At 39.5% G+C, this 18,268-nt stretch overlaps 1 protein-coding gene across 2 annotated transcripts in view; it reads left to right on the top strand.

The window, feature by feature from the left end:
* Positions 1–18,268, top strand: part of MYO1E (myosin IE) — a 198,069-nt gene that overhangs the window by 72,117 nt on the left and 107,684 nt on the right. Inside the window, exons 2-4 of one of the 2 annotated variants that reach the window (XM_077881290.1) lie at positions 6,095–6,238; positions 13,631–13,720; positions 15,886–15,980. In XM_077881290.1, coding sequence (XP_077737416.1) covers positions 6,095–6,238; positions 13,631–13,720; positions 15,886–15,980 — 329 coding nt within the window. Of the gene's footprint in view, positions 1–6,094; positions 6,239–13,630; positions 13,721–15,885; positions 15,981–18,268 lie in introns of those variants that run through there. The other variant, XM_077881291.1, reaches the window with a different exon arrangement.

Raw genomic sequence — 18,268 nt, 5'->3', positions numbered from 1 at the left:
TTCCCCATCATTTGCCATAGAAGTGTTTCATTCTGGTCAAATAGCAGAACTTCAAAAGGTAGAAATCCTAGACTGTCAACTAAACGATTAAAGTACAACAGATAGTTCTGTTCCTTTCCTGTTATGACTCACTAGGACAGAAAAATCCCATTAAAAAACAAGCCCCGTTCAACAGCAGGCTAGAGCATTACCCATTGTCCATTGTTCACAATCAGAATATGGTTTATCAGCTTTTTAGGGTGATACACTAGTTTTCTAGTCCCAGGTTTTTTTGGCAATCAGATCTGCCGTCCTATTGTGCTCATGGACCAGCTAAACATCCCAGACATGATAATATCTTGTCATCCAGGCAACACCTCCCAATCCACTTTTCAAACCTGGAAGCGGCACAGCACCCAGGCTTACAATGATGATCCAGCTTTGGGATAGTCCCATCAATACCCAACACCACCCCCAGAAAATTCTCCAATGTATCAGCATCATTTTCAACATTTCTATTTATTTGGTTATTTTACTGACACATGCAAGTATGTGCATTTATTTAAAAAGAAAATAAATTGCAGAAAAGTTCAAAATGGAAAGTAGCAGTCACCCTTGTCCCAAACCCCAGGCTTTCTTCCCAATGGAAACTTGTGTATTTTTCAAAAAAAAACAAACAGATGTCTCTTAAGAACTTGAGACAATTGCAGTCTGCAGTCATTCTGTGCTTCGATCCACATATTGATTGTGATTTTCATGAAACTGGGTATCTTGAAGATTTTTCTCTGTCAGATTCCTTTTAATGACCCACTGGAACTCCTTTGTAGGGTGTGCCATATTCTTGACCGGTGGCCCCGAATCACGTGTCCAGTTTTCCTCATCACAAACTCTGCAGTAGTGAGCAGGCTTGTACATACGTCATGGTGTACATACTTGGTATATCTTGAGGTAAATTCCTAAAAATAATTGCTGGAACAAAGAGAGTGTGAGTTTTATTTTTATTTAAGTAACTATTTTTACATTGGTTGGCGTGGCTAGAATTTTGATAGCTATTTCCACATTACTCTCTAAAAATACTGTGCAGTTTCCTCTTCCTGGAAGGCTATAAGATATTTATGATCACCCCCTCCCAGCCAGGCCCTGCCCGACACTAGGCCTATTGTATTTAAACAGCACATTTCATGGCCTCCCTTTTTTGGGTGTCCGAAGGGTGTTGAAGACTGTAGTCACCCAGTATATGGTCTCCTCCTCTCTCCTGGATGAACCAAAGAAGAACAGTGCTCCCTGAGACACTAGTAAGAGTGTTTGTAGCACCGAAGCTGTGGCAGGCAGGGGCTCCCCCCAAGGCTGAGCGAAGGTAGGGTTTCAGGGTAGAACAATCCCTGCCTTTGTGTGCTGACTCACCTTTGCTCTTCCTGGTCCCCACCCTGGTAAACACATGTGAGTTAGTGACACTCTGCCTTTAAAATCAGAGAATCAGCAGGCGGGCTCCTTCCTCTGCACGAGGGACTCCTGTGTCTTGGTGCCACCTCCTAAGTGTGAGGAACAAACCAGGCCATTACGTGGATATGGGTATACTCAACTTTCTAGAACTTGTGTGTGAATCCATTGCTTTTTAATAAACAGAATCATCATTAGAAACCACATATGGAGGGGCGATGGGGTGGCTCAGTCGGTTAGGCATCGGACTCAACTTTTTCATCACAGGTCGTGTGATCTTAGGGTCCTGTGATAGAGCCCCATATCAGGTTGTGTGCCCGGTACGGAGTATACTTGAGTTTCTCCCCCCATCCTCAGCCCTACCCCCATGCTCACTCGTGCTCTCTCTCTCAAATAAATAAAATCTTAAAAAGGAAAAAAGAAAGAAAGAAACCAAATATAGGCCCAAGAGAGTCTGCACTCAATCCTTCTTAATGGGAAATATTTCCCTCATAATTTATAATAATTGTCAGGGCTAAGAGTAACTTTTATCATCATCATTATTGTTATTTTCATTTTTATTTCTTAGCTGGCACATCAGTACCTGTATTCCTTCCTTGGTACAAGGACCATGCTCTTTAAGGACTGTTGGATGCATAGTTGCTGAGTACCCCTACTTGTTTAAAATATTCCTATTTTTGGGCAGCCCCGGTGGCCCAGCGGTTTAGCGCCGCCTGCAGCCTGGGGTGTGATCCTGGGGACCCTGGATCAAGTCCCACGTTGGGCTCCCTGCATGGAGCCTGCTTCTGCCTGTGCCTCTGCCCCCTCTCTCTGTGTGTCTCTATGAATAAATAAATAAAATATTTAAAAATAAAATAAATAAATAAAATATTCCTATTTTTAGTGCAAAAAAGCAAAAAGTTTGAGTTACCCATCCAAAAAAGAAGCCCACAGAAGAGAAGGAAGCTGACTCTTGCTGAGGGGAGAGCCTGGTAAGCCAGGCCTTTGCCAACTGAAGAAAGTGGCCCTCCTCAAGCAGATGGGGAAGTCCCTGTCACTGTCCTTCCTTCTCCCAGCGCACATGGCAGCCAATCCTGCCCCCCACCCTCCCAGTCAGGAGTGAGAGCAAGAAGCAAAGAGGTCAAGGTTATTTGCCCCACAAATACAACTCATATTCTTGCAATTGTAACACAGTAGTTTGCGGTCTGAAGGTCACATTTGGCCTCTGCTCCCAGAAACATTGTCTAGGATTGTAAAATGTTAACCATTTTCCTGCTGGGTTCCCCACTTGTTGCCTGTCCTCAGCTGTGTTCCAGGGAACACCTCTAGAAAAGTCATGCTATGATCAAACTCTTTTGTCCCCTACAGAAAAACAGAAAACAGTTTTCTGTTTCACTGTGGGGAACTATCAAGCTTGTCTGGGCAACGATGAGAGCTTATGCATCTATGTTCGGTTCCTAGCTTCCCTGCTCAGGTTCTCACCCTGTGCTAGAATTGCCCAGCCCAGCCCTGGCCCAGCCCTGGTCCAGCTTTCATTTACCCATGGGGTGGGCTCTGATCTTGTCCTTGGCAATCCAAACATGTGAGTTTTCCCTCAAAGACTCTGATTGTTCCCACCCTTTCTAGCTCTCTCTCCCTTTACCTCATCTGAATTGATTTTTGGGGGGAGGAAGGGCAGAGATAGGAGGGAAGAGGAAGGAGAAAGTAATAGCAAGGTGGGGAACATTAGAGATGTTACAATCAGAAGACTTTGGACAATTTACAGTTTTTTTCATTAGTAAGAGAGTGAATAATACACAGTATGGGGGATAATTGTGAAGGTTGAATGAGTTCTCATATATCATCACCTGGGAGAAGGAGAGACAGAGAGGTGAAAGAGGGGAAAAGGTATTTGTGACCAACTAGATATAGGAAATGCGTCAAATAAAAAATAACTCCAGTGTTTTAGTCTTTGATGCTAAGGGAAAGTGGTCATTAACAAAGATTATAGGTCTCTTTCATGATGAATTCGGTTCTGGAGACAGTCTATCATTCTGTGGCCATCTTAAACTTAACAGGTGGAAATATCCAGTAAAGTCTCCAGGGAGACAGTGTGAAGAAACAATGATGTTTGAATGAATTCATCATCATAGAGACTTGAGTTCACATCTTGTTTTTGCTGCTTGCTAGTTGGGAAGTCTGTTTCCTTCCATGTAGCATGGGAATGTTAACCCTCTATCATTGAGTTGATTGCAATAATAAAAGCCACCACAAATCAAATGGCTGATTGTTTTGCTTATAGTAACTACTCAGTCTCACTATTGGTTCCTCATCCATTTATAGATAGAGGTCTGAAGGCCCCCAAGGGGGACTCTTTGGCATCGAGGGATATTTGAGACCATGAGAGTTAATGAACTCCACAAAGCCCTGTTTTAATGAGAAATAGTTACCATAAAAAGGACACTGCCTCTGAAATGGGACAGACAGTAATACATCATTCTGCAGCAAGACAGAATCAAGACAGTTAGGTTGGATACCAAGACCAACTGGGGTTACCTTGAGGAGGCAGTTTCTGTGGATCAGTACCAACACATACACTGTGACACAGAGCCCTTCCATTTCTTGTCCTTTGCAGGAGTTAAATAACAGCTTGTTAATACCCTTCTGTTTTATTAAACCGTGCTTACATTTTTCAAAGAGAAAATAACATTTTGGCCTCTTAAGTAAGTGGGTATTTATAGGGGTTAAGAGCAAACATACCTACTGGTTAGTTACTCTGTGGCCCTAATTTTCTAGGCAGAATAATTTCTGTGAGTGCCCAGAAAAATAATCAAGGAAAGAAGGGAGGACAGAGAAGGAGAGGAGTTGCCTGGAGTCTTTATCTGGTTGGAAGTAGACTGTGGACATTTGATTGAGATCCAGTGAGTCATGCTGGATGCTTTTTCTCTCTTTCTGCTGTGCCACAAGAGGAAGAAGGTGTGGTGAGGTCTGGGGTAGTTTTGTAGAACTGATGCTGCATGTGGTTCTGCAAAAGCCAAATATATCATATAAAGATGCCCTCTGCAAGGCAGCATGGGTGGCAAGCCTTCCAGAGCCCTTTTCTGGAGCTTCAGCCCATGGCACTGGTATGCCTTTCCTATGGTAACTCTTTCCTGGCTGGTTTTTAAAAACTGTTTTTCCTAGAGCCTCTTACAATTGCTCTTATGAAGGACTCACATATCCTACAGAGAAAACATTACACAAGTGGAATTTAACTGGTATTTATTTTGTTTCCTTCCACCTTCCCTTTATCTCAAAGAACTTCCTTATGACCTTTTCTCATCCTAGTTTTGATGTCTGAGCACGTGGCCTTTCTAGATACCCTTATTACCCTTATTCAGAATTTTTTTCTCCTTCATCTAAATCCCCCAAAGAAAGTGAACTCCTAGGATGGGGGCAGGAGCCAAGTGTCACTCAGGTCAATGCACACCACACATGTGCAGCACATGACATCTCCAGTAGGATGCTTGTAGGCTGTGAAGGCAAGGGAGGATCTTCTAATAACTTGTCATATATCATTTACCATTATCACATATATATTAGATTTTTGCCCTAGTGAGTGTAGACTATAAGGACTATCCTTCCTTGTCTCATCTTTTCTGGCAAATTCAAAATAATTTAGATCCACCTCAAATGGCACCTTCAGGAAGTTGTCTGTCTTTCCTAAGACAAAGAAGTCTTCTGCACTCCTGGAACATCCATTTTATATGAGTTTTCATTTTGATTGTTGCTGATTCATGAATTACTCCTATCAATATCTAGGTGTCCTTCAATGGACATGAGCTCCCCAAGTGCAGCCACCATGGTGCTCCCATCTGCCTCTAACTCCAGGACTTGCACATAGCTGAACATGTGGGCATTCCACTATAGAAAGGCCAAGTGAAAGGAATTCCTGCAGGCCACAGGGTGTTCAGAGGCCACCTCTGGTGTTAGGTTGTAAATCCAATAAGAAGAAAAGGGCTACAGCTTCATCTCTCCAAGGAGGCTGTGGGACTGGATGAGGTCCTCCTGTCCACAGCATGTTCTGTAATCACATTTAGGCTGTCTTGTCCATTTCCTCATTAATGTAGCAGTGATCAGCCATCAAAGTGTAGCTTATCTTTTGAATCTGGAAGGCCAATATTATGTTGATAGTGATAAATTTATGGAGGGAAAATAATTTAGATGGCTTGAGAAGTTAGGATGAGGTGACCTAGCTGTTGTGTGATACATACTGCTTCTGCTTCTGAGTTTTGTCATATAATTTGCAAAACAAGTCTAGAAAGTTTCTGTTTTATTGCTTATTTTGTTGTTAATTCTACAAAACAATAAGGTTGAAGGAATTATTGGATATCATTAATCATTTATTGTATTATACTCGAAATACTCTTTGGGACTTCGTATGTTATTTTTCCTTAATCCTTACAGCAACTCTATGAAGTGGGTCTTAATTTCTCCCATTTTACAAATGAGAAAAGAGCAGCTTAAGTGACACAGTGAACCTATATGACTCTTCTCCACTTTTCTTAGTTCGTAGATAGCAAAACTGAAATTTGAATTCAGATCTGTTGATAACAAAATCTTTGTTGTGCTCATTCTGCAGCATTTGATATAAGGAATATTTGGGAACTTAGTGGCTTTTTTTTTTTCACCAGGAGAAAATAAACCATCCTAATAATTGTGCATTTTATGTTCACAGGGAAGCAAAGGTGCCTACCGGTACCACTGGCAGAGCCACAATGTTAAACACAGTGGCGTGGATGACATGGTCCTGCTCTCCAAGATCACAGAGAATGCCATCGTGGAGAACCTAAAGAAGAGATACATGGATGACTACATTTTTGTATCCTTTATTAGTTTCTTTAGACTTATTCTGAGATGACCATATCCATAGTAACGTGGCGTATTCCTAACATGAGAAGATCCACTTGAAATTCTGAACTGACACTATGTGCTCAAGTCATTTTCACCATTTCAGAACATGGTTTTGTACTTTTCTGTCCCTTAGTTGAGGTTGTGGGAAGGGCAAAGATGATGCTAAATTATTTGTCTGGAATTTCACGAAATCAGGATGCAGCCAATATTCATCTGTTTCAATCAATGGCACTGAACCTTTGACGTACTTTAGCCACGCACGTGGTGTCTAAAACCTCTGCTGTTCCTAGGGAAAGTCCTGGCCTGCAGAGAATTCTATCAATAGAGCTCCCCAATTACAAAGCAGACAGTTAAGTCCAGACTTAAAAGGTTTTAAAAAGATTGCCTCATGCAAAAAATATGCAATTTTGCCAGTTTTTCTGCATTCTGTGTTTACTAAAGGAAACATGAGAAGTGAAGATCAACTATTGAAAATGCCTGACATTTTTGAGTTGTTCTTTATGTTTCAATTTTAGCTTGCCAGATGCCATTTTTTATGGGGCTTTAAAAAATTCAGAATGGAAATTTGATTCAAATGTGTGTTGACTTCATTATAAACAGAGAACTGTGATATTTGCTTAAGTTCCTACAGAATTCAGTTTTGTTTGGTACAACTATATAAAGATCTCTTAGTGAAATTATTGTAGAATTTTAGATATGCGAAGGTCTGTGCAAATCTATATTGCAGTACCAGAAGGTTTAACTGTGATGCTCTTGTTGACTTCTGAAGGCATGGTATTTCAGAGGACCATTAAAGGTAGTGTCTTTGCAACTGTCGTTACATACATTTTAGATTTCAACCCCCAAAGCTTGAAGAGGTATATATAGTTTTAACATCTGTAGCTTCTGTTTGTTATTATTTATGCCACTCATTTGACCATGAGTTAAAAGTGCCCATACATATGCAATGATATTTTTGCAGGGACTGCCTTTCTCATCATTCGTGAGTGGGGAGTTCAACACAACAGGATATACTAATACATATATTCAACACATCCAGCAAAATTAATTAACAAAATTATTCCAAGACACTTGGATGGTTCTGACCAGTACTGTGCTGTTTCTTATTTACCAGAGGAAATTTTTACCAAATCTCTGGGTAGTTCAATGCCTAAACCCCTCCTTTTAACTATTAACAGATATGTTTGGATTTGTTAGCTACATTAATAATAGCATCTTGATCTGGGAGGTGACCTACCACCTGCAAATGAAATCTGCCCATTGCCCATTATATAACAAATGTTTTATTGAAATATGGCCATATTCATTCTTTTACTTATTGTCTGTGCCTGCTTGCAAGCTATAAAGCCAGAGGTGAGTAGTTGCCACTGGACCGTAGGACCTAAAATCATTACCTTCAGGCCCTTTAGAGAAAACATTTGCTGATTCCTAGTTATCTGTGCAGAGCTTCCTTTTAATTTAATTGTAGGGAAGCAGTTGTATTCAGTGGTAAATTTTCATTTTATTTGGTCAAAAAAATTAAAATATGCTCACTTTACCTGGGCTTATCACCATGAAAGCATTTTAATCCCTTTGATGTGCAAGCCCCATGGCACAGGGGAACTGGCAGGTGATAAGGGTTGGATGGAGGATATGGATTTGGACTACCTGGCTTTGAACCCAACTCTACATGGGCTTGGTGACCTCCTGCAGCTTTTATGCCTTTTGTGATCTGTGTGCCTTGATTCCCTTGCCTGTAAGATGGAAATGATAATAAAATGTCCCACATGAAGCTATTGTAGGGTTAAATGAAATAATGAATGCAGTAAGTAACAGTAAACATTACTTATTATTAGCATATACTAAGGCAAGTGTATAAGTTCCTTCCACATTTCTAAGTTACGTTCCAAAAAGTCAATTTTAAAGTTGCTTATTGAAAATTCAAATACATTTTACCATAGAAACTGTTTTAATTGGAGAATTGGTTTATTGACAGGCCCATAAAAGGTGAATTTCCACTGAATATAGTTGAATAAATTTATTGGAATGTTCTTAGAACATGGGTTCAGCTTATTATGTTATTTACATAGAAACACGAGTTTTGAAAAAAACATGTTAGTGGTTATCATCAGCCAGTCCATTGTCCAGCTGGGCAGACTCACTTCTCCCCATAAAGAGGATTTACCCCTAAAACTAAGGACATTCTTTCATTTATCTTCTTAAAAGCAAACGTGTTCATTTAACGTGATTTATAAAACACAGTCAAGGAAGGAGAACACTAACATCATTTAAGATCCCACCATAACCTCTTGGTGTATGTTTTTCAATTTAAACATATACATATATGCATATGTGTGTATGTGTGCTTTTTTGTTAATTTTAACAAAAATGGCATCATCTTGCCTCATATATTTCTTAGTTTCATGCATAATTCTTGGCATGGTGCATTGTATTAAGCATTCATTGAAAATCTGTTGACTATCAAGACTTGCTTTTTATATTCAGACAGCAGAAGTTTCAAATGACTCACACAGAGGGGGCTGATTACGAGCCTTTGAATTAATGCCTTTGAATCAATGGCTGACTAATCGTGTGTTCTACCAAGGAAATGAGTTAGTTGACCACTAATGGCTTCATGTTTTAGAAATCTCTACCCACTCAATACACGAGAAACTCCGCATCCGTGTGCTTTCCATCAAGAGCACAGAGCACCTTTCAGCTTTGAGAAAGCTTGATGATCCTTTTGGATGTTTATGAAATAATACCAAGGGTCTAAATGCAGATCTTTCCCTCTTTTAAGTGATAAAATCCTCTTTAACATTCAGTGCTATGGGAATATTATTACCATAGAATAACATTATTTTAAAGAAGAGGATTTTCCCCCTTTCACTCCTAAGCTTAATAGTTAAGGCAAGAAGAGATTCAATTTCATATTAAGTTATAACATTGCTTACTGCACCTCTTCTACATCTCCTACCAGCACAGTTTCACATTGAAGGTCAGCATTTGGAACAATCAATTGTTAATACATTCAGGATGCATGCACATTTCTTTGTTCTACATTAGGAAAAAAAAATCCTCTTAGAAAATGCTAACACTGTTTACCAATAAAACCCTGTAATTTTCAGCTATTTATCCTAAGACAAGGAAGGTTTAATTTACCATCCGTTTTTTTCTTGAATGTTGCCACACTTCTTAAAATTACATTCTAAAATACATGAGGAAAACATTGCAGTATTCGCTCTTGTGCGTGGCAAGACATCATTTATAGCCACTTCGCTGACGAAAATAGTTCCTGTGCAAAGCACTCCAACTTGTTTTTACTCAAAGACCACACTCAAGTGTGTTTGGCATTTTCAGCCCTTGAATTAGTTGAGACTCTTGTGCCTGACCAACCAGGGCCCAAGGCAGTGCAGCTATTTTGAGTGAGGTTTGGCCCCTGGCAGTCAGTTCAAGTGGAGGGGGCAGCTTGCTGCAGTGACATGGGTGTTGGTCTGGTGGCTGGAGTCAGGGGCTCAAGTTCCAGCTTGACCAGTTTCCCCATATGTGACTTCAGGCAAGTCACCTTACCTTCCCGCCCCTCCTAACTGATAAATCCAGGGAAGTCAACTAGATCAGTGTAGGTGGTTTGGGGGAATTCACTGATTATTAAAAAAAATTTTAAGTCAAACCCAACTTTGCTTGTAAGACCATTAAAAACAAACTTACAGAAGTTGTATTACCATCACATTTCATAAAAGGAAGAAAAATTTAATACCCCAGAAGTAGAAAGGAGATAATCTAAGAATAAAGGACAGTCCTTTGTATTGAATACATTGAGCTTTATGAAAAATTCAGGGCATGTTTCTCTTTTTGTCATCCCTGCTGCAGAACAATGAAAACTCATAGATCCACCACAAGCATACAAGAAACAATCAAAGATCTGTTGGGTCTTCTCCTCTGTTTCCTCCTCCATATATTCTATTAGACAAGATGACATGTATTTGTTTTTGTCTGGTTGGTATGCATGTGTATAATATCATAGTCTCATATCTCCATATATTTTGAAAATTGACCTTGGGCCACACCTTCACAGCCAAAGATTACGTGGGTAGAGACAGTTTACCTTCCGATCCTGCCCGAGCAGCTTTTTCCAAAGGCACACTTGAATTAGTAGTAGGGAGTGGGAGTGAGTTATCTGGGAAATAACCCAACCCAGTAGGAGACCTGTGCTTTGAAAAAAGTAGCTGAGGTCTCTGCAGACGTAGCCTGGTGAAAAACAGGGCAGACTGTTAGAGAAACGATTAGGCCAAATTCACACCTGAAATAACTAAAATATGTTTGTTTTCTTCAAATTCTAAATTAATTCTCTTCTCTCAGTTCTTCTGATCTGAGTAAGCGTGTAGTGATTTAGCATGGACAAGAGCTGCATTATTCATCTCAAACCAAACTTTATTTTTCAGGAATCCTCCCAAATAATAATTGACTTCGAGAACCCTACTGGGAGATTGAGGGAATAGTTAATAGTTTTCCCTCTTCTATGAGTCATTGATTCAAGATTGGCTTGCAATAATCTGAAAGAGATTTTTTTTCCCCTCTGTCTTTTTATCAGGCCCTTAAATCCTTTAGAATTTATGTGGATGACTTAGTGAAAATCCAGACTTTCTAAGATGTTTTTTTATATAGCAGATTATTAATAGTTAAAATACTGCTTCCTATAAGAGCTCACATGCAGTCTAGTCCATGTTTGTCCGATTGCCAAGGGCTTGGGTAAGAAGCGGTTGGTGGGGAGCTGATAGCTTTGGCTCATGTCCTCCGGCAGCTCTTTCTTCTTTGAGTGCAGTGCTGCTTTGTCTAGGAGAGGTGGCATTCACTGCATTCCCTTTACAGCTAGGGGGAGGCACACCCTCCTCCATGGACAGATCATACTTGGCCAGGTTTATTTTAATCCTGAGGTACATGGAGACCTCAGCAGGGGAGCCTGCTTCTCCCTCTCCTGCCCTCTGGTCTGCTTGTGCTCTGTCAAATAAATAAATAAAATCTTAAAAAAAAAAAAAAAAAAAAGTGTAGACTCTAGAACCAGACTGCCCGGGTTTGAATCATAGGTCTGCCACTTACTAGCTTGTGATTTTGAGCACGTTTTTTTCTTTTTTCTTTTTAATTTTGAGCAAGTTTTGTTTTCTTTTCAATTATTTTTTCAAGCAAGTTTTAAAATTCCTCTCTGCCTTAGTTTCCTCATAGTAAAAAAAGAGTAAAAGGGTAATAGGGTTATCATTAGGAGCTTAATTTGTACCCTGTAAGTGTGTGTGTGTATTCGATCAGTGTTCATATTACAAACACTTCCGGAGTCTTGGCTAAAACATCATGGACGTTTCTTATCTGCTTAATAATTTTAATTTCTTTTTTAAAAGATTTTATTTATTTATTTAACACAGAGAGAGTATGCCAGAGAGCACAAGCAGGGGGAACAGTAGAGGGAGAAGGAGAGGGAGAAGCAGACTCCCCTACTGAGCAGGGAGCCCAATGTGGGCTTGATCCCAGGACCCTGAGCCAAAGGCAGACGCTTAACCGACTGAGCCACCCAGATGCCCCTGCTTCATAATTTTAATGATAAATTTACCGATTCTAAATTTCGCCTCAAGAAACAAGACCACTACTAATCTGTCGTTGGCCTCACCTGACTATGGCACTTAGACTTGGCCATTCTTCTGATTCTTCAGTGATTTCCAGTTAGGATTCTGCAGGTCACATGCATTTGCTATTTCTGCCGTGAACTGCCCCCAGGTTAGCACTGGGTGCATCCAGGTGTGCTCTTACAATGGCCCTTTTCTCCTCTCCTGCTCTTTCATGTTCAGCCCTTTCAAGTCTGAAGATCATTCTAGTCAGTGAAAAGGGAAGCAAAATTGCAACCGAATCATTCCATTTTTCACCTTGTCTACATATTAGTTTTCAAATATTAACTGGTCTATCCCATATTTCGCTCATCTGTGTTCAATAATAGTACCAAAGCCATGTCTCAAAGATGTTGACACGTGACAAGACAAGCATCTCGAAGTACATGAATTAAGGAAACTGCTGAGCCTTCTGTACTGTTGATTACATTCTCATGATAAGCCTATAAGTAAGTGCTACTGGACCCCATCATCCTTTAGCCACAGCTTAGAGATGTGACTTGCCCAAGGTCAGAGTCAAAGTGGGCTTTGGGCAACTAGGCAATCTGACTGGATTCCCTTTGCTGCTCTATTTGACACCCAGGTCCTTTATATAAATATATAAATATCCCCTCAGGAGAGGAAATATCACAGTTTTATGTCTTTGACTTCAAATTATCCAAACATTTTGAAATCATTGATTAAAAGAAACAATTTTGAGTATGTGAATTTTGTTGTGTTTGTTCTCTATTTTTTTAAAAGATTATTTATTTATTTATTTGAGAGAGTGAGAGGGAGTACAGAAGGAGAGGGAGAGGGAGGAAACAGACTCCCCGCTGAGCAGGGAGCTCGACATGGGGCTCAATCATGACCTGAGCGGAAGGCAGTTCTTTAACCGACTGAGCCACCCAGGTGCCCCCCTCTCTTTTTAAGTAATTGTTTTCTTCTATGAGAAGAGGGAGCTTAACGATTCTAATTTGTTCACAGCTGTATTCCCAGTATCCAGGACAGTGCCTGGCATGTTGTGGACACCCAATTCAAACTAGTTGATTACTGAAAAAATGGAAATACTTTTTATGTTATAATAATACTTCACTTATTGGGGCACGTTAAAATGTGTTGTATAAAACAGTTAAGACTCAGTGTGAATGCTTTCTCTTCTGGAAGGCCTTCCTGGATTCCCCATGCAGAAATAATACCTTCTTTCCCTAAATCTGATCTGTGTGGGTTTGTGATTTTCTGCTCCAAATAATGTCTTACAGATATAACTCAGTTCCTCATAGCTTCTAAGGAGTAGAACTATTTAGTTCATCTTGTATCCCTCTATTTGTTCAATGAGTAAGTGAATACATTTTTAGTATACCTAAGAGATATGCAAGTTTCCAGGAAAAAATATTATTTGAGAAAAGGAATGATAACTGCTCTTTTCAGTCCTAGGTCATTTCTATTTTGGGTTGTTTTGCTTTTTCCTAGCCATACGTGTCAGTTAAAAGGGTGTGCTTCAAATCACTTAAAATAATGATTTCTTTTTGTAGCACCTTGGTAATTAAGCTCATTACTCTTCCTGGAGAGGAACAAAACCTGAGCTAGTTGGTAATTGCTTTTGTCTTTATTTATAATCTTTTAGAACACAAGTATCTGAGTTTTTGTTTGAACAGTCATTATGAATTCTTGATAACATCTGGTTACTTAATTTGAAAAATGTGTAGCTATGAAGATTAATGCTGGACCTTAACTGGATATAAATTCAGACATATATAGGATCCGTATTAATCTCAGTCAACCCTTTCAAGCAGATGCCATATTTTGGGGAAAAGGAAATTGAAATGTACCAAGGAGCGGTAAGTTATATGCCACATAAATTACTGTAGTGTTTGGGGCTTTTATGATGCATGGGTAATTTTTCTTTAAGTTGGCAATACATTTGCATTTTCTTGTTGTGAATTATTTATTGGGGAAGCTCAAGTAGGTGACATTGTTTGATTTTTAATGATGTGCTGCTCTTTAGAATGCAGCTCAGAAAAGCATAGGACAGAACATTATATGCAAAATTAGTATATGTACTATATATACAAAATATTATATACAAAATTAGGATGTAGGACCTACAGCTTGGTGGCCAGGAGCGATTCCTCCTTCCCCGCAAGCCACAAAATTCTAAAGACTGAAAAATCAGTAATGGGTAAAAAATAAATAGGGCAATGAGAACCATTCCCTCCAAATCAGAACCTTAGTTAAGCTGTGGCTATGAATGGAACATGAAAAATGAATCTTTTCATTACTTCTTTATTAATGTAACTCTGGTCCCTATTCAGATCCAGTTCTGTAGCCACTTTAGTTGTATGATAAAAATAGAAACTGTAAATCTAATGAATATATTTCATTACATGGTTCAGCACTTCGCCAGGACTCCGCTCCTCTGCATCTTTTCCCTTCCTTCCTCTGCAGCAGAAGCACGAGAGCGTTCATTAATCCTGACCCCTGGAAAACAAACAAAAGGGAGCCCACACAAATTCATCAGTTGAAGTGGAAGGCAATTTACCCAGAGCAAGAGCCCACCCCATTGTTGCCAGATGAATGGTGCTGGTAGCTGGAGCCCAAGGAGGCTGCCACGCGAAAGACCTTTGATAATGCTGCCTTTATGGGAGCCCAGCACAAGGGAAACACTGTCAGCAGAGGCGAGGCCCTGCCCTGGCGCCCTGAGCAGTGGGGCCCCGGGGCAGCAGGCACGGAGCTGGTTCCACATCCTCAATGACAGCCAAGGCCAAGGCAGGGTGCTGGAAGTGCTGTGCATTCATATTGTTTCTCTCCAGTTCTCTGAAAATTGTCACTCAAGTCCCTTTTAGGCCATTTATCTCTTAAAAAGTTCTCTTTAAAGAAATAGCCTCGAGTTTTAAGAAACAGATTTAACTGCTAGTGGAAGAGTATTGTAAAATATAGATATTTACTGAGTGCTAGGTCCTGTGTTACGCTACAGCAAAAATAAAATGGCCCTGGTTGCTGACTGTGTCCGGCCCCATTTCACAGATAAGCAAAGTAAGGCTCAGAGAAGTTAAGTACTCCAATTATTGAGTGTGGGACAATATTATCCCAACTTTAGAGATGGGACCAGGGAAGGATCAATCTAAATGGCTTCTCACTGGATCCACCATGTTCTTCACTCTTTGATGTTAGGTACTCTTAAGTGTAAGGCACATTTTTTCTTCAGCTTTATACCACACGAAGTCTTCTTAATTTTTGGTAATTTTTGAGGTAGAGGTATTAAACTTCAAGAAATTGAGAAAAGTAGGGCCGAAGTCATCCTGACATAACAATTTTATTGGCGAATCTGTATTCAGACCAGACATAGCTAAGATAGCTCATGAGACTAAAGCACCAGGAGAATAGCTTGGCGTGGTAGGATTTCCACACACCCCCCCCCCTCCACCCCCACCTATGAAGATGAAACAAACTGGTCAAACCAGTTTATCCCTTTAAAGAACTACACCTCTTGCCCTCTTCTTAGGGAATATTTTTAAGTTTTCTCCTCATTTATAGACAGTTTCACTTCATTTCCTCTGGGGTTCCAACATGTCAGACTTACCTCTTAGAAACACATTATGTGGAAGTTTAGAAGTCTAGTAAAAGTCAGATCTAGGTTTTTAGTAGGCCTCTCTTTAAGACCTGTTGCCCAGATGTCTTCAGAAACGTTTAGAAATGGAATGTCATGTGCAGAGGCGTGTTGGGTGGAAGGGTGTGGTGCTGGAGTATCTGAAGACATGGTTCACGTCTGAAGGCTGAATCACACACACTTGCCTACAGAGGAGTCCTTCCCAAACCCATCTTCATTTTGTTAGTCCTGATGACCTAGACAAGCTTATGAATTCTTGTGTTACACAACGCTTAAGATGGGAACGGCACAGTGGCAGATTCATTTCTAAGACCAACAAAAGAAATGTGATGTGTTGCTCTATCTGACCATGGTTTTACTTTTGTTTTGTTTTGTTTTGTTTTTTTGCTTCTCTAGGCACAGTATGAAAACCCACCACATATCTATGCTCTTGCAGATAATATGTACAGAAACATGATCATTGACAGAGAGAACCAGTGTGTCATCATCAGGTATGGGAAAGAGCCTTATTAGGAAGAGAGGGGGTGAGACCAGGCCAGAGTTAGCATTCATGGTCAAGGAACAGTGCTTTTTCTGTAGCTGCTGGTGTCAGAGGCTGGTTAACGTACCTGAGTAACAAGCAAGCTGTCTGCCTTGTCCTAGTTTATTTTATAATTCTGAATCATAAAAGCTTTGTGCTTCTATGGGGTTGTGGTTTATACTTCTGTTGCTTAAAGCATTAAGGCTCGAGGGCTCTAACCTGACCTCTCTCTGATGGGCCCTGAACTAATATAAAACATCTCCCCTCTCATTTTGACTGTACCATGGCTTCATTGAATTGAAGATCCTTTATGTCATAAGTAGAGTAAGTATGCTTCACTATTGTGTCAGCTGGAGTCCTTTCCCCTAGTTTCCTCTTTTTCCTTTCCTTAATAATTTAGTACTTCATGTTTGAACTTTTTTAGTATACTTTGTCATTTGCTTTTAATCTCCTGAGGGCATCACTGGCAAACACCAGCCTTAGGTGTCTGTGGCTACATCTCAAAATCCTTTTAACCTGAGCCAACTCTTGAGTCTTTGCTGGGTTTAAGCACTTTTACAATTTTGTTTACTATTGTGAACATTCCAAACATACAGAAAGTATAAGGATCCATATCTCCATGACTTTGAATTTGACAGTTGTTAATGTTCTATCATATTTGCATTCATCTTTTTCTTCCTTTTTTTTTTTTAATGGAAGCACTTTTGAAAATTTTTAAGTTCAGGATATTTACAAACAGGCAAAATGAGAAAGAGTCTTATAATATAAGCTCCTGTGGGTCTGTCACTCAGCTTGTCCAAATATTACTATATGGCCAATCCTCTGTACCTGGTCCTTCCACCCTGCCCCTATTTGGTTATTTAAAACAAATCCTAGGTCTCGAATCATCTCACTAGTCACAGAATTAGGATGTGCCTTTCAATGATAATTTCTTACAATACCTGAATGATGAATCATTCTTTTAACATTATCTAGTAGTACCAGTATTCCAATTCCATGTCTGTCATATTCATCCTTTTTTGAAATTGGTTTGTTTTTACTCAGGTTCCAAATAAGGCTCACACGTGGCACTTGGTTGTCTGTATCTCAAGTCTCCTAATCATTAACAATTATCTCTGATTCTCTTTGTTTTCTTGGCACTTACTTGTTAGAGGAAAAGTTAGTTTGTCCTGCAGTATTTTCTGCAGTTTGAGGTTAGCTGGTTGTACACCATAACACTGCACTGTTGCCTATATTTCCTGTAAAATTGTAGTTATTGGCTTTAAAATTTTGATCAGGTTCAGATTGATTATTTTGACAAAAATGTCTCATCCATGATGCTGTGCACTTAATGCCTGTTGGTCTCTCTTTGTGTGATGTTCAGATTGCCAGTGGGTCCATCCATTATAAATTCTCATTTCACATCATGGTTTAATTAGTGGTTAAAAAATAGTTATTTTCTAATTCTCTTATTCCTTCTACATTTATTACTCAAAATTATTTTATTTGGTTATCCTAAAATACAGTTTATATGGGAAAATTAGATACACAGCTTAATTTGTTATCTTTATTTACCAATTTTTGAAGCAATGAGTTGATTCCGTAGCAGCCTCCTGAGGTAAAATGTTATTTTTGATACCATTCCAACCTAATAGGTTTAAAATATCTTGTTTACTTACATGGCAATTTTTCTTTGGGGCTCAAATAGTCTTGTCTATGGCCATTGAGAGCCCTTGTATTAGCTCCTATGTCCCTTTGATGTGACCCTAGTAGTTTTTGGTAGTTTCCTTATTTAAAATGTCAGGCTCTGAGGGTGCCTGGCTGGCTGGCTTATGGAGCATGTGACTCTTGATCTCAGGGTTTTGAGTTCAAGCCTCACACTGGATGTAGAGATTACTTAAAAATAAAATCTTAAAAAAAAAAAGTCAGGCTCTATTATACATTTTCTGCTGAGCCCTGGAGTCAGCCATTTCACCAAAAAGTCCTGGTTCGTTTTACTGGGAAATGGCACTTAGAGACCACCAATCTAGTCACTAAGAGTGCTAAAAGGCAAAGAAAGTGAACTTCCTTTTAGAAAAACAATGAAACATGAGTTCATGCCAATAATTTCCAGTTCATTTTTAAGATTATAGGGTTTTTACTTTTTTGATTTTTGTTTGCACCCCATTTTTCTTGTTTTTCCTTTTTTGAAGATCTATCCATTTTTTGAGAGAGACAGCACAGGTGTGAATGGGGCGAGGGGCAGAGGGAGTCTTTTTTTTTTTTTTTTTTAGATTTTAT

This window comes from Canis aureus, chromosome 32 (genome assembly GCF_053574225.1).
Source record: "Canis aureus isolate CA01 chromosome 32, VMU_Caureus_v.1.0, whole genome shotgun sequence".
Classification (NCBI taxonomy): domain Eukaryota; kingdom Metazoa; phylum Chordata; class Mammalia; order Carnivora; family Canidae; genus Canis; species Canis aureus.
The sequence above is the reverse complement of the archived record's forward strand: the minus strand, read 5'-3'. Positions and strand labels throughout refer to the sequence as shown.